This window comes from Triticum dicoccoides, chromosome 3A, assembly GCF_002162155.2.
Source record: "Triticum dicoccoides isolate Atlit2015 ecotype Zavitan chromosome 3A, WEW_v2.0, whole genome shotgun sequence".
Lineage (NCBI taxonomy): Eukaryota > Viridiplantae > Streptophyta > Magnoliopsida > Poales > Poaceae > Triticum > Triticum dicoccoides.
In genome coordinates, this window is record NC_041384.1 from 352341241 (window position 1) to 352363940 (window position 22700).

General features: G+C 44.1%; 2 protein-coding genes across 39 annotated transcripts in view; both read right to left on the reverse strand.

Annotated features, from left to right (window-relative positions):
- Positions 1-3404, reverse strand: part of LOC119268173 — a 27879-nt gene extending 24475 nt beyond the window's left edge. For 3 of the 10 annotated variants that reach the window (XM_037549707.1, XM_037549710.1, XM_037549711.1), the window contains exons 1-2: positions 3076-3401; positions 1832-2203 (exon numbers count right to left, since the gene is read on the reverse strand). In XM_037549707.1, coding sequence (XP_037405604.1) covers positions 1832-2203; positions 3076-3354 — 651 coding nt within the window. In that variant the 5' untranslated portion in view covers positions 3355-3401. Of the gene's footprint in view, positions 1-1831; positions 2204-3075 lie in introns of all 10 variants that reach the window. The other 7 variants (XM_037549716.1, XM_037549714.1, XM_037549708.1 and 4 more) reach the window with 6 other exon arrangements.
- An 11599-nt stretch (positions 3405-15003) lies between these two features.
- LOC119268175 lies at positions 15004-18685 on the reverse strand. 29 transcript variants are annotated; one of them, XR_005132959.1, is made up of 7 exons: positions 18264-18685; positions 18028-18148; positions 17806-17925; positions 17656-17713; positions 16273-16370; positions 15557-15577; positions 15008-15447 (listed from the first exon to the last, which is right to left on the reverse strand). XR_005132959.1 is itself a non-coding variant. In XM_037549723.1 (6 exons), the coding sequence occupies exons 1-5, from the start codon at positions 18639-18641 to the stop codon at positions 16322-16324; spliced, it is 726 nt and encodes a 241-aa protein (XP_037405620.1). In that variant the 5' UTR covers positions 18642-18685; the 3' UTR covers positions 15008-15665; positions 16273-16321. The 29 variants fall into 29 exon arrangements, 24 of the variants coding, with proteins under 24 accessions (XP_037405636.1, XP_037405635.1, XP_037405630.1 ...); XR_005132961.1 differs by having other exon boundaries at positions 15004-15447; positions 15557-15665; positions 16273-17713; XR_005132962.1 differs by lacking the exon at positions 16273-16370 and having other exon boundaries at positions 15005-15447; positions 16828-17713.
- Positions 18686-22700: the final 4015 nt, after the last annotated feature.

Genomic DNA, 22700 nt, shown 5'->3' on the forward strand with positions numbered 1-22700 from the left:
CACTTACCGTGGTGTGCAGACTAACTATACTCAGAGGGCTGATGATGGTGCTCGGTCTGCAGCCGTCCTCTTTGTCGGTGTCCTGCCTCAGTTCTCGTCTGAGTTTGTGGGACTCTTTACGACCATCCAGAAGTGGACTCACCTTCGCTAGCGTTATCAGCCCTCGGGTGACACTATGCACTTGTCAGTGGTTCACCGGGAGAATGCACTTTAGCAGGCTGATGCCACTGTCGATGAGTTTTATGCTCGGAGTTCTTCTATCTGGTGTCAGCTTGATTCTCCTCACTGCTAGTGCCTCTTGTCCGTGTTGCCAGACTTTTCGTTCGGACTTGGAACTTCACCGTGTTTATGAGTTCTTGACTCGGGCCCTGTAAGGAGTTTGAGCCACGATGCCCCAGCATTCTTGCATGCGTCCCTCGTGTCACTCTTGTGGAGGCACTCTCAGAGATCTGCACAGAGGAGATTCGTTTACGTGGTGCTGGTCTGCTGGAGCCTCCCTTAGTGCTTAGTGCTCGCTCACCTGCTATACCACCTACTGCACCGGCTGCTTCCCGCTCTCGTGCTCCGCCTCTTCTACCGGCTCCCACAGGCAATTGAGTTGTCATCCTCATCACTGCGACTTCTGCAACATGGATGGTCACCTTGAGTCGAGGACTCGAGGTTATTTGGACAAACAGGCCCTTAGAATGAATCACTCCGCAAACTTCTGGGTCAGGAAAATTTATGAGCTTATGAATTTTGGAGGGTGCAATGAGCTAGCTTGCAGTAACATTTGGAACTGTTCACCGCCCAAAAAATGCAAAACCTTTGCATGTTTACTTGTCAAACGTCGGATCAAAGTCAGAGTGGTTCTGAAAAGACAAGGACTTGTCGACGATGACACCTGCCCCTTTGGCTGCAGCGACCAAGAAACAGTTTCCCACCCGACTTTGAAATGCAGCAGGACGGAACATATATGGGACGTTCTCGGCATCCAAGTGGATGGGGCGGATGAGCCGGCTGACATATTCACTGACAGGCAGAAGCTCCACTGTGAACAAAAACGACGCTCCTGGGAACTGATTACAATCGCTGCATTGTGGTCTATCTGGTTGGCGAGGAATCAAAGGGTCTTCGACGGCATTACCATCCCTCCAGCGGTAGTTGCGAAACAATGTGCAGGCATGGTAAAATCTGGGCGCACAGGGGGAAGAAAGACGAACTTCTTTCTTTGGAGATTGGGCAAGCTTTTCTAGTTCTATCTCTCCCTCGTTCCCCTCTCCTTCTCTTTTATGATGCATTCTCTCCTCTCTCTGGTGTGTACCCCATTGTGTAAAACTGCTGCTCCGTAAGCGCTCTGCTTACGGGTTTATTTTTGTGAAATTTGAAGGTAGGGGTCGCCCCTCCCGTTTTACTCAAAAAGAGAGAGAGAGAGAGAGATGTCATGTGGGGCAGTTAATTAAAGGAAGAAGTAGTCACTTATGGGGAGTCCTACTTGTGTATGTATAGGAATCAGCAGGCAGTATTAGGAGAGTATAAGTCGTTTCATATTTGGAATCTGTAAGGCAAACCTCTACGTAAGGAAGGAGCCGCGTACGTGAAGTCTAGGCATCAAGAATTAATAAAGATCTAGCTCCCTATCTCTGCTCAACAGCTACTCCCCGCTGGAAGATCGCCGGTCATGCAGCCCCACCAGGTCATGGAATAGCCCTGCGCAGAGGGTTCTTCCAGCCTGGCTATCCATAGTCACCATTTACCAAGCAAGTCAGAAATGGCAACAGTTGTATCCTTTTGCAGTCAAAATGGAAGAAAGAAGAAAACCTTCGATTGCTGGTGCTTACGTTGCAGTTACCTCTGGGGTTATCGTGGATTTACGGATACAGCTAAAGATTTCTTCCATTGCTCCACTCTCAATTGCCACATCCCTGTATAACTTCACTGAAGTTATATTATGCACAAGGCCTGCCGCTGCTTCACAAGCACAAGCAGACTCTGACTTTAGGAGGCTGATGATGAGGCTGATGCAACCTGGGAACTGCATTATCTCATCGATGCACTTCTGTCCACCAAGGGAGTAATGCCAGAGTGTGCAAATAGCATGTTCCCTATCATGAGTGTCATTATCCAAGCCAAGCATTCGGACAAAGAGACCAACATATGCAGATCCTGAATTTGCCATGCTCTCGGGACTACCAACATCCCAATAGAAGCAAGCAAAATGTATCTGACATTTCAAACCGCAACAAAAAGAAAGTGAATGCACAGAATGTTCATGCTACAGATTTAATATTTGTAACATAAATACTAAGACCTAAGACTCGACAAGACCACAACCACAAGGGTCAATTTTAGTTGTTTTCTGTAATTTAAATCACAAGCTAAGTCAAGAATCATGCAGTGGGGTTATCTCACCTATCTGATTGTGGCTCATGCCATCAGAACTCTCCCCATATAAAATACTCCCTCCGTAACAAAATGTAAGACATTTTTATGCCATATGCAAAACCAAAAAACGTCTTACATTTTGGTACAGAGGTTACTTGCGCTCATTCACAAGGAATTGACACAGAACTTACTATATGCAGATATGGAGCATTTTGATTATTTTGATGCCAAGCAATCCCTCAGAATTCAAAAAGGCGGATATTTTTTTTTATTGGGAAGACAGTAGGGAAGGTCCTACTGTATTAACATAATGTACAAGAGAGAAACAGTGTATACTATCACAAAGAAAAAATATTGCTTGCCATTTCACTGGATTACTAGAGCAAGTTCTTGGTTAAGAACTCTCCTACAGTTTTTCTTCTTTGACTTATAACTCTCCCCCATTTAGATATGATTTATGTTGAGTGTTACTTCCAATCATATGCACGAATATGTCATAACGTCGTATCACTATTTGATCCAGGTCAAGTTAGTGAAGACTAAAGATGGTTGCAGCTTCATCTGGCACCCAAGAAAACTAGCAAAAACAACTCAAGCAACTGAGCAGCCTAGCCATAGCTTCTTGTGAAATACGAAATGGGGAATTCTGAGTAAGGCGTACGAAATTATGAACAAACTTAAGGCCATATTGTGAAGAGGACGAGAGCTAACCTGTCCTGCGCTACCATCAGAAGCGGCGTATGTGCCGACCAGGAGAAAGCGACCGCGACCCCCGCCGTCGGCGGCTAAGGGAGGGAAGCGGTGGTGGAGGTGAAGATGAACACCGTGATGGTGTCGGTGGTTGCGCCGGAGGCGGGAGACCGGGCGAGAGGTTTGCAGCGTCGGCGAGGCGGCGGCGAGAGCCGGAAGCATGGCGAGAGTTCCAGAGAGTGGAGAAGTGTGCGTCGCGTCGTGTTGTGGCGATAGGATTGGGAATTGGGGAATGCGCATCTGTGGAGCACGAAATTTTTTAAAAACTAAAAATGGTATTTTCGAAGTTTTGAAAAAGATTGACTTTTGTTTCTATAAGTATCTATTGGACATTGTCCAGCAACCTAAAAAATGTCTACTCCTAAGACCTCATTTGGTAGTGGAGTTTTGAAGGAGATTTGAGAGGATAATCCTCGCGAGGCTCAGAAACCTTGAAAATCCCCGGCGGTCCATTTGGCATGCATGGTTTTGTCCGCGTGAGCCCCTCCGATCATTGAAAATCCTCGATGGCCCAGTTGCAGGGTGTCTTTGTAGTACTTCTCTATGAGTCGTCATCTGGTCAAGACAATAGCCAGGGTGTCTTTGTAGTACTCCTCATGTTTGAATGTACTCGCAAACATGGTGAACAAAAGATATACCGAATGCATATGCTCATGATGAATTATATTATATGCATGTGCTGACTGAAAATTAAAGCATGACATGATAAATATTAATACAGTGCGGAAGAATAAATAAATCATGTTAATACCTAATCAAAGAAATGAAATGGAACATCGGGCGTTGGACCGCCCGAGAAATTCCAAGGAAAAATGCCAAGCAGGTATCTGAAAGCGACGCCTCAAGAGGTCTTGAAAAGAAATGCCAAACGGGTGTCTAAAAGCGACACCTCGAGAGGTCTTGAAAAGAAACTAGTTGACACGTTGCGCCAAATGACGCAGAGACCCGTTAAAATCATGTTGTCAATGAAAATAGTTTCATTTTGTAAGGACATATTCGATATTGGTAGTAGAAAGTTCCTGTGTTAAACCATGAGATATACTGAAAAACTGAAAATATGTTTAGCATATTACGAAATCCAAGTTTGAAAAAATTCGTATTTGTATAACATGTATAGACCAGCTCAGGAAGCTTTTTATTAGTTGAATATATGGTTATCATGATGAGAAATCTGATTAAAAAACATATTTGTATAAGATGTATCCAGTCAAGAATGTATTTTTTAGCGGTGTTTGTACCAAACTTTTATTTTCCATGTGCACAAAAAAAACATATTTGTGTTATGCATATGGAGTCATGGGTATTTGAAATGCCCATATACTACCTGCCCAGTCCACGAACAATGCTATGTGTGGCTTGTAAGAAGTAGAATATGAAGCGGCAGTGATTGAATCCATCGAGCATGTTTATCCCCTTTTCCTCTTTGGTTCCTTAGTTGAGCGAGAGAAGCATTCCCGGAGAGGCATACTCAACTGGTGAGTTTTATCCTTTCCTTCAATTTCTCATTTATCTGGATCTTGTATTTCCCCTCTTTCTGGCGATTTTTACTCCTCCTATGTCTTCTTTTAGGCATCGTATATTATGTGTTGTAATTATTTCCATGTAGGGATGTATACGCATGCAAATAAATTTTTGTGGTTATTTCCATTGCGCCAAATGGCGCAGAAAACCGTTGAATCCATGTTTACATTGAAAAAAAATCCTTATTTTAGTTGCGGACAAGCACATATGATAGCAAATTTAACCCCCTCCTTTTTCGAATAAAAGTTAATCCTCTTTAATAAAAAAATAATGGAGGTTTGTTGTCTACATTGAGATGTACCTATACATTTTAATTTGGTAGTATAGAATCTCATTGAAGACATAGTCGTGTTGAAAATATGTGTATTTTTGAGTAATCTCCCATCTCCCATTGCACAAAATGACAGAGACCCACTAAACACCATTTGTGCTTTAAAAAAAATTCATTTATCAGTGGCACTATTTGTCTACATGCTTCATGAAAGTGTTTTATTTGTTTATAACGTGTGTATATGATTACTGTCCTTTGATAACCTGCTAAAACATGCAATCAAGGATAGGGCATCGCCCCACTGGCTGGGGTTGCTGCCAACCCACCCGAGTTCGAATCTCAGCTCGGACGCACGTGCTCACGGTTAACCCTTTGGTTGGTCTCTTTTTTTTTGATAAAACATGCAAGCATCATCGACCACTGACATGAAAAGGACAAATAAAATACTTCCGTTACTTTGAAAATGACCTCAGGCTCAAATTCATACATATCATTAGATAAGCTTATCAGAACTGAATTCCCTGACTAACCATTTACATCATCTCCACACTTCTGCTTCTGTTCTTTCAATACGGAATGTTTACGTTGCATACTGTTGACGCTTTTCGAATAAGCTAGCATGTGAAAAGTAGTAGCACCAGTGCAGTAAAAAAGGCCAGCTAGTTACTGAACTGGCCGTGCATGTACAAAGTACATAAGCACTGAATGTTCAACGCCACATACGCCCCAAACATTTTCTCTTCTTCTGCCTCTAGTGCGCCCTGATCGATCGCTTTATCAAGATAGATACTGCCACAACCTCATCCACCTCACAAAGTAAAACCTGTCATCACCGGCAAGACAGCTAAGCAAAGTAATTCGTTAGTTCTTGAACCAAGATCCTAAGCTTGGAGAGCCCTTCAAACTGAACCAAAACAATTGAACCTTCGCCAACAAATTTTCCATACATACATGCATACCTAGCTAATGCACCTGCACTAACAGAAGAACATAAGAAAACATCAATGAATAACTATTCAGAAGTCAACATGGCTGAGAACCCAGGGATCTAAATAAGACGTGTGCACAGATCCCATTTTTATGTCTAGGTAGGCAATTATGCAAGAAACAAAATGAGATGGGTATGGCTAAAAGCATAAGAGCATAGTGCAGATTCCTCTAACAAAATACAAATGCCTAACAAATTTTCCATACATACATGCATACCTAGCTAATGCACCTGCGCTAACAGAAGAACATAAGAAAACATCAATGAATAACTATTCAGAAGTCAACATGGCTGAGAACCCAGAGATCTAAATAAGACGTGTGCACAGATCCCATTTTTATGCCTAGATAGGCAATTATACAAGAAACAAAATGAGATGGGTATGGCTAAAGCATAAGAGCATAGTGCAGATTCCTCTAAGAAAATACAGATGCCTAGGTAAGCAATTCTGATGCTCTGATGCGGAGCATCGGGGACATCACCATGTCAAGAGTTCCTTCGGCGGGTGACTCGTGCGACATCTACTTCACATACACAAAGGTGAATCATCTCCTATACACGTGCTCACTTGACCCCTTCGAGGATGGTATACTACTTGACACTCCACTCGTGTGCATGCATAGGTATTGTCGAAACACTACGGACGACGACGAGGAGTGCAAGCGCCAAGGAACAATTACACCATTCGCGAGGGAAGCCTGGAAGCGACGACGGAAGAAGACGGAGCTGCTGAAGCTATAGCGGCCGGACATCCGGGCCAGAGGCCGGACATCCGGCGCCAACCCCGGACATCCGGCGCCTCCCGACAGCCCGGACATCCGGCATCTCCCGCGGAAATCCGGCACCGACGTATCCAGAGAGCAGCTGAACCTCCACTTCAGCCCGGACATCCGGCCGCAACCCCGGACATCCGGCTCGTCCCGAAGCCCCGGACATCCGGCCCCCAGCCCGGACGTCCGGCACCTGCGTGTGCCTAACCGGGCCAAAGGCCCATGTATCCCCTCCTCACTTACCCCTTCGTGGCTCTAGACTATATATACTCCTCCACCTCCTTCTAGTTAGACTATATATATACTCCTCCACCTTCTTCTAGTTAGGGTTAGTGTTGTGATAGCTCGTTTGAGAGATAGAGCTTCGCTCATCCGTATCGGATCTACTCCACAAGAGAGACCGTGGCCCCTCTACGGAGAAGATCTACCTTGGATTCAAGACCCCTCACGGGAAGATCCCCTTGTGGATTTAAGACCTCCTCACGGAGAAGAACCGGTTACCTCTTGTATCGTCCGTTGTTGACTTTGGATCTTGTATCTCTCTTTGTGTTTCGAGAATCTAGCACATGTGTGATCATACTTGTTGGTTTGAGTGTTCTCTTGTGTTCCCCTCGTGATTTTCCCCTCGTTTTCCTCCTCGTGTTCTTCGCGTTCTTCGCGGGATCCGCTCCTTTCGTGAAAGATCGGGCCACTAGGGTTCTACCCTACATCATCTTGGATCAGAGCCAGCTTGTCTCTTGATACCATCATCTTGGTATCATGAGCCACGTTGATCACGATTTCGGAGCCTTCTCATTGTGTTTTCTAGCCTAATTTTGTTGTGTTCTTTCCCAATTTTGAAAATTCCCCACAAAAATAGCCCTAATTTTTTTTGTGATTTATTGGTGTGATGATATTTTGTTGATTTTGATCCATGGATTCGTTGTGTCTTGAGTAGATCTATCTTTCCCCCAAGTTTCACCACTTTCCATCCATCAAATTTTGCCGTTGAAATCATCAATTTCCGCCCCCAATTCGAAAATTTCCGCCCTAAACGAGATCTGGAATCGTCGGGCCGGACATCCGGGCCAAAGGCCGGACATCCGGCACCTGGAATGCAAAATCCGCACGGTTCTGGACATACACCCCCGGAAATCCGGCCCGAGCCCCGGATGTCCGGCCCCTATACATTTCAGCTTTTCCGTTTCACCGTTTTGTCCATAACTAATTCATCCGGAGTCCGATTTTCGCGTTCTTTAGCTCGTTGAAAAGCTCTTGACATCCCCCTTCCAACAAAAATACTACCATCATCATTTGACTCCATAAAATTTTTGGAACTTTGGCATCTTTGCCTAGGGCTTCCACCACAACCTCCGCATAACCACCACCGACTTCCGCAACCTAACCAATTTTGTTCCCCATCGCATTAGTGGTTGCTTGAGGAGTGATTGAGTCTTCTAAGGTGTCTAGGCTACTTAGGGATGGTTGCTTCTTCATCAACCACCACCACTACCGCATAGGCTTGACCACCATACACTTCCACCATCCCAACTTAACCCAATTTTGTTTGTGTTGTGAGTTGTGTCTCCTAAGGTGTTTCAGCTACTTAGGGACCTTGCTTCCAACTCCGACACCGTGTATAGTCCACCACCTGACCCTCGACTTCCGCATTGCATACTCACAACCCATCATTGCCATTCCCCAATTCCATTGAACTTCCATAAAACCACCACCGCTTTCCTGCTACCACCATTTGACATTTGATGTTTGAGATTTTGAGTTCGTGATTTTTTTCGTTTCCTAAGGTGTTTCGGCTACTTAGGGACGAGTCTACATCATCTTGGTATCTCCATCAAGATCACCGCCACTCTTCATCGCCAAGGACGGTAACCTCCATATCATCTTGGTATCGTGGTATCCCTCCATTGTATATTCCCTTGCCATTGCATTGTTAACCCCTAGCCCATTTTGCGTCACTTACCTATCGAGACTGGCCTTTGAGTATTGCCGGCAACGTTACTTGTGCACATTAGTGATCTACACCATACATTGCATACATACCATATCATATTGGTATCATATCATCCCTTGTGTCACAAGATTGTTCCCGTATATACCCAATTGCTATCTTGGTTTGTGCATTTCGCATAGTGGCCATACAAAAAAAAGAAAGGAGAATAAGCTTTTAAGCAAAAGAGAAAGAGCAAAGAAGCTTGTAAGCAAGTGCCATAGCATCATACCACATTGCATATAAGATTGTCATATCCGATCATCTTGGATCATACCACCGGAACATCATACATATATAGCATACTTGGGATAGAAAGTCAATACATTTTGCATCTTATAGGTTGTGCACAAGTGTCGTATCCGCCTATAGAGCAATCGTGCTAGAGTCTCTCTTGAGTTGTGCAACACGAGCGTTTTCCGTGGATTCCATATTTTGTGCTCATTCCTTGGTTGCACGACCCCATTTATCTATCTGTGTGTGTGTTTCCGTGTGCCATTCATTGCTATTGGTCTACTTGTTTCACTTGCGAATTTGTGAATCTCTTTCAACATTATTGACTCTTGCTAACATTTTGCATTAAATTTTTGTGCCACTATCCTCACCGAGCTCCACCATAAGCCTTACTTGTGTAGGTGTGAGAAACCGATAAGAATTGGTACCAATTGTGTTATTTCCTTGTCCACATTGGAGTGATCATTGATCCACTTTCAACTTCGGTCAAGGTACATTTGGTATTCGTTCTTCTCTTTCTACCACTCACACTTTTCTCTTGGAGTGATGGATAGGCAAGGCATTTCATCTTCGGTCTACAACAACAACGACGAGTTCGATGCCACACAAAACTCCACCGACGCCAAGATGCAAGCTCAAATGGAGGAGATCAAAGCTCTCATCAAGTCCTACAATCGGTCTTCCTCATCTTCGAGAAGACGCTCAAGAGCACATGCCTCCGAGCTACCATCTCCGGCAAGGTCACATCGGCATCGACACCATCACCACCATGAACGTGAAGGTCAAGAGCTCAACACCAACAACCGCTCAACGACTTCACCATCGCCCTTGGCATCTTCGCCAAGCGAATTAAAGGCATCTTCGCCTACGGACATACGGCATCTTCGCCCACAAGCACTTCAAGATAAGCTCCCCAAGCTCAAGTCCGTGACTTCCATGAGCTACTACGACCTCGACATCGACCATGAGATTCCTTTCTATGGGACTCTAGAATCCGAGGAGTATCTCGAGTGGGAGCATTTGATGGACGACTACCTCAAGCTACATCAAGTTCCTCCCGAGGATCAAGTGAAGTGCGCCACAAGGAACTTCCACGACTACGCGTCCACATGGTGGCTTCACGCACCTTCGGAGACCTACGACATGAGTTGTCCTAAGACGAAGAGAGCTTTGGGGCGAGAGTTTGTGCCTCCAACCTACACGGAACAACTTCAACGCCAATTGGAGAACACCATCCAAGGATCCAAGTCCATCGACGAGTACTTCAAGGAGATGAAGATTGCCTTGCGACGAGCCGGTGGACGGCCCCATTTCGATGAAGTTCCACTTCATGATGGGATTGCACAACGACATCTCCAAGACGATCTTCCTCGAGAACTACAAGTCCCTCGACGACAACTACATTGGTGCTCTCAAGGCGGAACAAGAACTCATGAAGGCCAAAGCTTATCCATCCCAAGCTCACTTCGCGACGACCAAGCTCCATGAGAACGAGCATGGGGCTAGTACCACCACGATGTCCAAGCCCGACGAGCTCCAAGACGATGCTCCCAAGTTCCACTTCACCGTCATCCCTCTTTATGGCATTGATGATGCCGAGTCCTCCATGACTCTTTTTCAAGACGGTGCGGCGACGATTACAACTACGGAAACCCTCAAGGACCAAGCTTTGAAGGCGAGCGACAAGGTGGCGAGCAAGGATGATGCTTCCATCTTAGGAGGCGAGTGTGATGTTGTGCCATCTTCAGCCTTCATCCATGGCGACGACGATGATATGGTTGAGCATGGGATTTTCCCTTCGACCACGGCGACATGTGATGATTTGAGTGACTTTAGCCACCATATTGAGAGCGAGAGTGACTTCACCACTAGCCCCATATATGATGTGTTACCCCAATTCCCATGTGAGGAGAACCACAATCCCCACCTCTTGAGTGAGATGAGTGACTCCACCATATGTGAGTTTGAGTGCACCTATTTTGAGGGATTGAGTGAACTACCACATAGAGAGAGTGAGATAGTTGATAGGTCATGTGAGGCCACGTCCAACACTAACGACTTGACCTCTACCTCTATTGTGTCTTCTCATTTGGTGCTATGTCCCTTATATGATGACGCGTCGATTCGCGACGACTTCGTCCTACCTTTGGACAAGACGATGGTCATGGTGGAATGTGATGCACCCCCCACATGGTTCCATCAAGATGAAGATGACCACCATTTGGTCTTTCCCACCTCACCTACACCACATGAGTGGAATGACAAAGGTAACATAGGTGAAGGTGATGCTCTAGTCCCACTAGTGGACATTCTTGACGTTGATTGCTTGTATGATGTTGATCAACCTATTTCCATGCTTCATGCTAGTGTGACTACCCCATGCGATGATTTACCCTTTTATGATGAGTATGATGATTGCCATGTGGAGTCTATTAGTTGTGATGCCATATTACATAGGATTTCTTGTGCCAATTCTCTCGGTCACATCATGTTTGCCAATCCGCTTGGCTTGTCATATGCTATGCATGAGATCGACCACATGTCATATTTGCAATCTCTTCATAGTGACTATGCATATGCCATTAAGATTAACACAATTTGCAATTATGGCATAGATGACAAGCCCATGGTTATTGGCATTTGTTTTTCTTGTGATGGTATTGATATGCTCCCTTTGCATCCTTTATCGCATATGCCATGCCATGACCACCTAGCTTCGGATATGCATTGTTTTGGATGTTGTCCATTTTCTCCATATGATGTTTCGAATATTGCTCATGAGGAGACCCCCATAGTTTCCTCATACATTTTAGGAGATTTTGATCACTCCATCCATTGCATGATCCTTATACTTGTATGCTCAATTTGCATCCCCATCGTGTTATACACAATAACTATTCTTTCATGATGGATGACATGTTCTTATACCATGCATCAAATTTCTTCGAGCATTGCTTATCTTGTGCTAACTCACATGTGCACATACACATCATGATGGATGATGTGTACATTTACCATGCGCACAATTTCTTTGATTTGTATCTCTTTTGTGTAGGTACCAATGAATACTTGTCAACCTCGCAATCCCACGAGTTGACAAAACGAGCTCTAGAGAGCAATGATGACTTGGGATCCCATGGATTGTCTTTCCCACCGCTCTCTTCGCGCAAAGACTTCGCGCATTTCTTCTACATGGCCCTCACTTGGCTATGGGTTATTGTCCATTATATATTATATGCCCATCTTGCCATGTTCACTTTGCATGATATGCTCATTACTATGCCTTTGCCATGCATTCGTGACCCATGCTTTGCATTACACATGATGATTGATTCTTATACTTGTATGTGTATTTGCAAGCTTGGTGAAGATATTGCTTGTTATTGCCATGTTCCATCTATGACCCATTCCTGTGATGATACTATGATCTTGCTTTTGTGTTCGTGCTTGTGATATGTCATGTTTATTGCGTATGCCTATTATTTGCCAACATGACATGATTGCCATGATTTTCTCTTTAGCTTGCACGACTTGATTACTATGCTTGCTTATGTTGCATCACCAATGCATACTTGCTCACTTCATGCAGTTGGTGACAACCATTTACATGCTTTGCACATGATTGTTATTGCATCTTGTCATATATCTCCATGCGTTGCCACTCTCATGTTAGACGATTTGCCATGTATTGAGTGCAACAATGCTTCTACTCTTGCTCATGAGATTGCCCCCATAGCATTCTCACATATATTTGGAGATTTTGACATTTCTCTTGTGAAGCATGCTTGTCTTACCTCTTTGCACCATATACCTAGTGCCATATTGACGTTGTTGCACATATTATTCATGCATTTGTGCTTCTAATGGTTATGTGCAAGAGAAGAGAACCATCATGATGGATGATGCGTTTATCTACCATGCGCATACGTTCTTTCTTTTGTTGTGTGCATGTGTAGGATACTTGGACTTCGTGTCAACTTCCACTTCACATGAGTTGACCATCCGAACTCTTGAGAGCGAACCACCTTCTACCACGACGATCCTACAACGCACTTGCTTGTACTTCGGCATTGTGAAGGACGCACAAAGACACGCCTACAAGGTGACATCTTTCTTGAGCATGGATATGACGGATCATACCACTTGTGTTGCTTGCACCATGAGACTTGTTGTTCATCTTGGACCACTTGATTGCACACATGTTAGAGATCTTGCTTCGACTTGTCATTTTCACCGTTCCATGCGTCATGATATATATGCCTTGTGTGTTGCATCCAATTCTTGGATTACTTGCTCCTCTCATATGTTTGGTTGCAACAATGTCATCACTTCACATATGCCATGCCCCATTGATTGCTACATGCTTGCCTTGATTGCCTCACACATGATGAACAATTTCTCTTTTCATTGTGTTGAGTGCCACACGATATTCACTACACCCCATGCACATTATGCTTGGATTGTCTTGCACTTGACCCATGCGTTTAGACACTTCATTTTATTTGGTGTTGTGAATGATTCTTATGCCTACCATAGACCTTTCATTGAGCGCTTTGCCAATTCTTGCTATGACTTTGAGGTAGATGCTTATTCTTTTGTTACACATATTTGCATCACTACCTCACATTTACATGCTTGTCCCCATGATATCTTTGCTTGTGCTCGATTGATATGCTTACATGCCATGTCATAATCCCTTGTCACACCATATGCTTTGCATGATGACGACACTTGTTTGGTCACTCACATCTTGAATGCTTGGTTTTGCACTAACGCTAACCACATTTGTTTTTCCAAGTGTTTGTTGTCCTTACTCCTTTTGAAGGAACCACAAGATGGTGCGACATTAGAGAGTGCCCATTTCGAGCTTCAAGATGACAAGTACTTGGTGAACGTCCACTTCTACACGGCGAAGCCATCTCTTTCCCATGATGATTTGGTTTTCGATCCGAGGTCGGATCTTTCCCAAGGGAGGGGAGATGATGCGGAGCATCCTATGGACATCACCATGTCAAGAGTTCGTTTGGCGGGTGACTCGTGCGACATCTACTTCACATACACAAAGGTGAATCATGTCCTATATGCGTGCTCACTTGACCCCTTCGAGGATGGTATACTACTTGACACTCCACTCGTGTGCATGCATAGGTATTGTCGGAACATTACGGACGACGACGAGGAGTGCAAGCGCCAAGGAACAACTACACCATCCGTGAGGGAAGCCTGGAAGCGACGACGGAAGAAGACGGAGCTGCTGAAGCTATAGCGGCCGGACATCCGAGCCAGAGGCCGGACATCCGGCGCATGTGCAGCCGCCCAACTGCTGCACCAACAGTCGGCCGAACAAGCCTCAGCGGCCGGACATCCGGCACCAACCCCAGACATCCGGCGCCTCCCGACAGCCCGGACATCCGGCATCTCCCCCGAAAATCCGGCATCGACGTATCCAGAGAGCAGCTGAACCTCCACTTCAGCCCGGACATCCGGCCGCGACCCCGGACATCCGGCTCATCCCGAAGCCCCGGACATCCGGCCCCCAGCCCGGACGTCCGGCACCTGCGTGTGCCTAACCGGGCCAAAGGCCCATGTATCCCCTCCTCACTTACCCCTTCGTGGCTCTAGACTATATATACTCCTCCACCTCCTTCTAGTTAGGGTTAGCGTTGTGATAGCTCATTTGAGAGATAGAGTTTTGCTCATCCATATCGGATCTACTCCACGAGAGAGACCGCAACCCCTCTACGGAGAAGATCCACCTTGGATTCAAGACCCCTCACGGGAAGATCCCCTTGTGGATTCAAGACCTCCTCACGGAGAAGAACCGGTTACCTCTTGTATCGTCCGTTGTTGACTTTGGATCTTGTATCTCTCTTTGTGTTTCGAGGATCTAGCACATGTGTGATCATACTTGTTGATTTGAGTGTTCTCTTGTGTTCCCCTCGTGATTTTCCCCTCCTTTCCCTCCTCATGTTCTTCGCATTCTTCGCGGGATCCGCTCCTTCCGTGAAAGATCGGGCCACTAGGGTTCTACCCTACATCAAATTCTACCAAAAACAATAGAAGAAAAATTAGGAAGCATAAAGTATGGACTTTATTTCTCTTCAAATTAAGCCGTCAAACTAATACCAAATAGTTTCATAACTATCAAACATGCCTAAAACATCATTTCTATTGAATCCACATGACAAGTATTTATGGTAAGGGACACCATCATGACGCGCAAGGCTAATGTAAGCGGGATCCAAGTGGCAGCGTCGAGGCCAGTTGCACCAAATGTCACAGAGGCCCGCTAAACCCATGTGTATTTTGAAAAAAAATCTATGTATTATCAGATTTAGTTGTGGCCAACACGTACACTGCTCTAAACCCCAGTTTCAGAATCATTTTTTTTTCAAACCATGTAGTAGGATTGCATATATATTACAACGAGGAGTATTTACAAGATAATGATCGATCAAACAACCTAAGCTCACACCAGCGTGAACAGAGTCAAAGCCCTTGCTCCCTGGAGACATAAAAGCGTTCATAGTGTTCACGCACCCTGCATCCTTGACCTAGCATCCTGCCAGAGAAAATCAGTAGGAGTGACCTAGTTTCAGAATCATTCTAAAAATTAAAAAAAAAACTAAATGCTGTCAATAGCGCAGAAAACAAAATTCTTGAGTGCTTACCAAGGGTTCTCTTATGTAAACCTGGAAGAGAGACAAAAATCAAAGACATCACAACATAAAACTTCTAATATCCCATGAAAATGGTTGATCCATAGTTCTTCCATTTTTTCTGGAGTAAACATGACAGCAATGGCACACAACAGCAAGGAACAAATTTTGAGTGTTCAGAGCAAGCACAAAATTTGGAGAGTCATATTCCATAAAAGTTGTTAAAAGGTATAAGTGTAGGAGATGTGAAATTCTAGATAAATTCCATCTAAGAAAGCTAAACTGCTATTTGGAAGCTACTGGGCAACAAATGTTTCTAAAAATTGATGAAGCAATCACACACACGTGTACTATTATTAGCAAAATGAAACATGTTACAACAAACCAAGCACTACAGATAAGTCCTCAGCTTGATCAACCAACAATTGCATAAAGCAAACATAAAAGGATGACAGCTAAAGAAAATAGAAGAATATAAGCTTAAGTGGCGAACAAATAGCTTTTGCACTCACTGTATATAGCTAATTAGCTATACTATTATGTACTAAAATAAAGAATAGTCTGCTTGCCTGAAAGCTATTTTTTATATCCATCTGATCAAATTGATTTAGGATTTAACTCCACAACAACCGAAATTGTAAGTGTGCGCACATTTCATCAGGTATCCTAATAGGCAGTAGGTTTTACAAGCATCATAAGAAACCAGAGAATGAACTTGCATGCCTCACCTATCATCTGGAGATTAATAGAAGGCCAAACAGACGCTACCAAGCATTTTTAGAATTGGATCCCAAACAAATGGGAAATGATGCCTAGAATGAAAAGGCTGCACAAGGCACACAAGAAAAATCTAAAGCAGGGTACTCCAAAAAATGGAATATTATCAAGCCTACTACAAAGCAGGATGCTCAACAACTCATGTCTTTTGAGGAACATTTTTGCACATCAAAAATTCAGATGCATAAAAATAGAGCCAATAAATCTGGATACTGTAATCTGAATCACCCAAAATTAGCTGAGCTATTCATACCCGAAAGTAAGCAAAGAAAGGTACATTTTTGTAGTTTGACTTATAGTTGCACAAGCACCCTTGCATGCGCTACGATGTCATCATGACCAAATCTACGAAACTGAAAAGACATTGTTGTGTACTAATTTTGGCTCCTCAGAAGCTAGTACAAAAGAAGAGGATCCAACTGGATATTGTTCTTATCTTCCTACAGAAAAGAAAAGGTAAAAAACTGATTCAGAGCTGATTGCAGGTAGGTAAATCATCTATTCACCTTGATTAACCCACGAGTTATATATACTTATTCCTCGATTTTATCCTGTCTAGTAGGTTTGCAGTAGACGTTGGTATAGGTTACTCAATCTGAGAGCCAGAGATGTGACGAGGGGAACAGTGGCAATGGAGTAGATCAAACGACTGGGCCACTCAAATGTGATTTTCATCAGTTAGTCATCACGGAGCTCGCATACTTCTTCCCTCGACTTTGTTCTGTCGAGTAGGTTCTGTATTAAAGATGGAATGAGAAGGGGAGCTGTTATATCCTCAATGTGCAAATTCAGGCTAAACAGTCAGGAGATGTGCAATTCTCTAGAGATGGAAAGCAACAAACTGAATGTCCCAGCAAAACAACAAACTGTACTACAAGAGTTTGAAGAATTTCTTGGCTGCACCATTACTAATGAAGTTAACATCCACCCGCCAAATGATATTCGATCTAGGGGTAGGATAAAGAGAATCAAGGGGCATAATGAGAAAGGACGAAGAATAGGTAACAACAATAAGGCGAAGGTGTCGCAGTTGTGCGAGATGCCGAGATTCTATCTGTTTGTTCATGTTTAAGAATCAGTTTTTTATCTGTCTCACTTCATGAACTGATAATTGGATATTCACTCTAACTGCAATACTTTTTTGTTTGTGTGAATGACTTAGTTAATATTCATTCATCATTATGTACAGTTTTGTTGCAACTGGAATAAATGTATTTCTAACTGTCGGAATGCTTAGACTTCCCTGTCTACATATGTATCACCAAACAACAAGTTAGATGCTTGCAGAAAACACACACAAATCACCAGATATCTTGTAACACAGTATAGAGTACCTTGCGGTTCTGGGCAATACTGACCCTCTTCTTAATAACCCCAAGCTGCTAAAAGAAACTTGCAAAATAATCCAAACCAACAAAGATGATATTAGGACTAGACCCCTTGCGTCACCTGCACTTCTCCAAGCTCCAATGACAGAGACATACCTTGCATCTGGTCCTCGCAGAAGCTGTGGGGGATGTGGCCGGTACATAGGACAGGGGTCGTGTTTTCCGTCTCCTCTGGTTGCTTCGTCTCTCGGATCTCTGCTCTTTCCCCTCCGGCGGCTACACCAATCACAACTCAACATCAGGGACAAGGAAAAAAATGCATGCGCGTTTGTGTGTGTGTTTTGTTGGGTTCGATTTGGTTCGAAGGCAAGCACGCACACAACAGGAAGTCCTTTCCCTCACGGTCTTGGAACCAGCCGAGCAGGACCTTCTGTCCCCATCTCATCTCCAACTCACTTCCCCTTTGTGGCTCGATTGACACCATCGGATTCAGAAAGGACTATGGCCACAAGATTCACAATAAATCAAAGTACATTCTAAGAATACATACATCATATAGAGGCATTTAGGCTACACAAATCTTGAATAGATGGGGAAAGATTGGGGAAGCTCACTCTGATATGCGCCCCTCCGCAAACTCTCCCCGAGGTCGCCTGTCCCCGTTGTTGCTGCTCACCTCGTGCTCCTCCTGCTGGGTGGAAGAGGCAGCAGCGGCCCAAGTGGTGGCCTCGCAAACCTCCTGCTGAGCTGGGGAGAAGAGGGTGGCGAGGCGCAGGAGCCGCGCGAGATCGGCGCCAGGGCGATGCGAGCTTGTGCATCAGCTGCGGCCGCCATCGCCCACCCGCTAAGGCCGCCGTCAACTGCACCCCGACACTGGCCGGAAGAACCGTGTGATGACGAAGGAGAGAGGGGGGAGGAGGAGGGAGGGGGCGACGACGCGGGGGAGGAGAAGACGCGGCCGAGGCGAGTGGGGAGAAGAGGGGCGGCGCCATGGGAGAGGATGGAGGGAGCGGGGAGGAGAACCGGGCGGAGTGGGCGCAGGGTCTTTTTCACTATTCTGACCCTTTCAACTAACTTTGTTTCACGATCTGATTCTTTTAGCAACATCACAGCCTCGACGTTTCTGCCCAACATAGAAACGCCGAGATAGTTAGCGTTTGTGATCAAAGAAGAAACGCTGAGATAGCTAGCGTTGCGGACCAGGTAAGAAACGCTGAAGGCGCTGGTGTTGCTGCCCATCATTGAAACGACAATGACCATGACGTTGCTGTCTTTTTCATGTGCATGTGGAATATGGATGAACAGCTTAATTAATAAGGCCAATTAATTATGACTAAAGAGGGCAGCAACGCCATGGTTACTTGGCGTTTTTATGATGGCCAGATACGCCAACTCCTTTGGCGTTTCTTACCTGGTCCGCAACGCTAGCTATCTCGACGTTTCTTCTTTGATCAGAAATGCTAGCTACCTCGACGTTTCTATGTTGGACAGAAACGCCGCGGACTATGACGTTGCTAAAAGGGTTAGATCGTGAAATACTTTCACGTCGAGTTTATTTTGTGACAAAGTTCGTTCAAAGGGTCAGAATAGTGATTTCGGCCCAGGCTCGGGACGAGCAGGGCTGGCGGCTAGGGTTTTGACGCGCGGGCGGAGGGGATTGGCAAATCCCTCGGGGACACGAACAAAGTTTACCCAGCCAACGAGCGTGTGAGACGAGCCCACCCGTCACTGGCCAAAGAAAACAACCGTGAGGTGAAAATCAAGTTAGACCGTTTTAAAGATCCAATGACTTAGACATGTCCAAAAGCCAGATCTGACGGCCGATGAAGGCCCAATCGGAGGAGCCTCCTGGATGCGAGTTGGCTACCATCTTTATTGGTTTAAATGAGTATCCAAGTGGACTAGCCATCCCAAGTGACACTCAGAAAAGAGATAAAAATGAGTATCCTAGGTAGTCTAGCCATCCTAAGAGATACTCGAGGTTGCACATAAGAGGAAAAGGTTAGTACACAATAATACTCATATCAGCAATAATATTCATAATAGCACCAGTGGGACAATAATTATCCTGCAAAATGAACCATGAACAATTCAATTATTTCCTCCAGAGATTGGCACTAAGACCTACACTTGACCAGCCCAGACGGTAGTCCTTTACCGTGAACACGGCTATTTGAATAGGTTTTAAACTCTGCAGAGGGTGCACTCTTCACCCACAAGTAAAGGATTTCTTTGGTCAACCCCGAGACGTTGACTAATTGACTAATTCCAGTTATAGTCTTTGTGTTGAAAACACACCTAACTCGCACATACCAACTTTAATCCATCAAGCCAGGAATCACCCAAAACAATGATAAAGTAAAACTCTAAGTGGGAAGGCCTCATTTCAACGGCCTCCAATAGCATGAATAATCAACTTTGGTCCCACACCAGCATTCATTCCCTCGAACCAAGTGACATGACTGCTAGGACCAATAGTATCATTCTCTATGGCCTTTCTGTACGGTGTGTGCAGGAAAGGGGTTATCAACTTACTGATTCATACCCTACCTATGGTAGGGACATGTGGTAGCACGATCAAGTATGGGGGTTACCGGAACAAGACTCGATCTACGGTCAACTCATGAGGTTCATATTTTCCTGCAATAATTAGCACGATATATCTCCTTGGTAGTACCCAACAGGGTCACCATATGGTATGTCTCAACGTACCCTCACTGATCACTCTCGTCATAAATGAGATTTCTGTTTCACGACCACTTTTCTCGTGACTGATTCTTTCTGCGGATTAGTCTGTACCAACACAGGCATATGTGGCGCATGAAAAAAAACCATACTCACTTATACTTCATGCTTAAATGGAGATAAAATACCATCAAGGGGGATCATGCAGGTATGATGCTACTTCTTGAGTTTGCGTTGATTTTTCCTCTGAAGAGGAAAGGGTAATGAACAAAGTAGAGATAAGTATTTCCCTCAGTTAAGAATCAAGGTATCAATCTAGTAGGAGGCACAAGCAAACCCTCAATATATGCACCTACACAAACTAACAAACACTTGCACTCAACGCGAAAAAGGGGTTGTCAATCCCTTCACGATCACTTGCAAGAGTGAGATCTAATAGAGATAGATATAAAAGATAAGTAAAAGGCAAAATAAAGTAAATATAAATAAATTACAGCAAGGTATTTTTAGGTTTTTGGTTTTATAGATATGAAAATATATGATGGAAAATAGACCCGGGGCCATATGTTTCACTAGAGGCTTCTTTCTTGAACAAAGCATACGGTGGGTAAACAAGTTACTATTGAGCAATTGATAGAAAAGCACAACGTTATGACGATATCTAAGGCAATGATCATGAATATAGGCATCACGTTCGTGACAAGTAGACCGAAACGATTCTGCATCTACTACTATTACTCCACACATCGACCGACTCATGCCTACATCTAGAGTATTAAGTTCATAAGAACAGAGTAACGCCTTAAGCAAGATGACATGATGTAGAGGGATAAACTCAAGCATTATGGTATAAACCACATCTCTTTATTCTTAATGTCAACAATACAATATGTGCCTTGCTACCCCTAGTGTCATTGGGTGAGGACACCGCAAGATTGAACCCATCACAAAGCACCTCTCCCATTGCAAGAAGAACAATCTAGTAGGCCAAACCAAATCGATAAATCGCAGAGAAATACTAAGCTATCTCAATCATGCATAAAAGAATTCAAAGAAGACTCAAATAATATTCATAAATAATCTGATCATAAATCCATAATTCATTGGATCTCAACAAACACACTGCAAAAGAATATTACATCGAATAGATCTCCAAGAACATCGAGGAGAACATTGTATAGAAGATCAAAGAAAGAGAAGAAGTCATCTAGCTACTAGCTATGGACCCTTAGGTCCGTGTTAAACTACTCACACTTCATCGGAAGAGCAGCAAGGTTGATGTAGAGGCCCTCCGTGATCGAATCCCCCTCCGACGGAGTGCTAGAAAAGGCCCCAAGATGGGATCTTACGAGAACAGAAGCTTGCGGTGGCCGAAAAGTATTTTGGGTGTGCCCTGTGATGTAAGGGGAATATTTGAGAATTTATAGTGGTGGAGTTAGGGTTGGAAGGTCTCCGAGGGGCCCACAAGCCTAGGGGCGCCCCATAGGGCTTGTGGCCTCCTCGTAGGTCTTCTGGCCTCCTCCCGAAGCTTCATGGGTTTCTTCTGGTCCAAGAAAAATCATCGTAAATTTTTATTCCGTTTGGTATTGATTTTCTGTAAAAAGCCAGAAACAAGGGGAAAACAGAAACTGACACTGAGCACTAGGTTAATAGGTTGGTGAAGGAAATATGCCCTAGAGGCAATAATAAAGTTGTTATTTATATTTCCTTGTATCATGATAAATGTTTGTTATTCATGCTAGAATTGTATTATTCAGAAACTTGATGCATATGTGAATACATAGACAAAAGAAAGTGTCCCTAGTATTCCTCTACTTGACTAGCTCGTTAATCAAAGATGGTTAAGTTTCCTGACCATACACATGTGTTGTCATTTAATGAATGGGATCACATCATTAGGAGAATGATCTGATGGACAAGACCCATTCGCTAACTTAGCATAATGATCGTTAAGTTTTATTGCTATTGCTTTCTTCATGACTTATACATATTCCTTTGACTATGAGATTATGCAACCCGCAAATATCGGAGGAATACCTTGTGTGTTATTGATACGTCTCGAACGTATCTATAATTTTTGATTGTTTCGTGCTATTATATTATCTGTTTTGGATGTTTAATGGGATTTACTATGCACTTTTATATTATTTTTGGGACTAACCTATTAACCGAAGGCCCAGTACAAATTGCTGTTTTTTTGCCTATTTCAGTGTTTCGCAGAAAAGGAATATCAAACAAAATCCAAACGGAACGAAACCTTCGCGAGGATCTTTTTTGGAACAGATGCAATCCAGGAGACTTGGAGTGAACATCAAGGAAGCAGTGAGGAAGCCACAAGGCAGGAGGGCGCGCCCCCACCCTCGTGG

Excerpts from the sequence above, each read along its gene's own strand:
- LOC119268175 (XM_037549718.1), bottom strand. The coding sequence starts at position 18,641 with ATGGCGCCGCCCCTCTTCTCCCCACTCGCCTCGGCCGCGTCTTCTCCT. Across the intron at positions 17,714-17,805 it reads CTGCGAGGACCAGATGCAAG|TTTCTTTTAGCAGCTTGGGG; the intron begins GTATGTCTCTGT and ends TTATTTTGCAAG. Across the intron at positions 15,448-17,655 it reads GTATTGCCCAGAACCGCAAG|GATGCTAGGTCAAGGATGCA; the intron begins GTACTCTATACT and ends TTTCTCTGGCAG.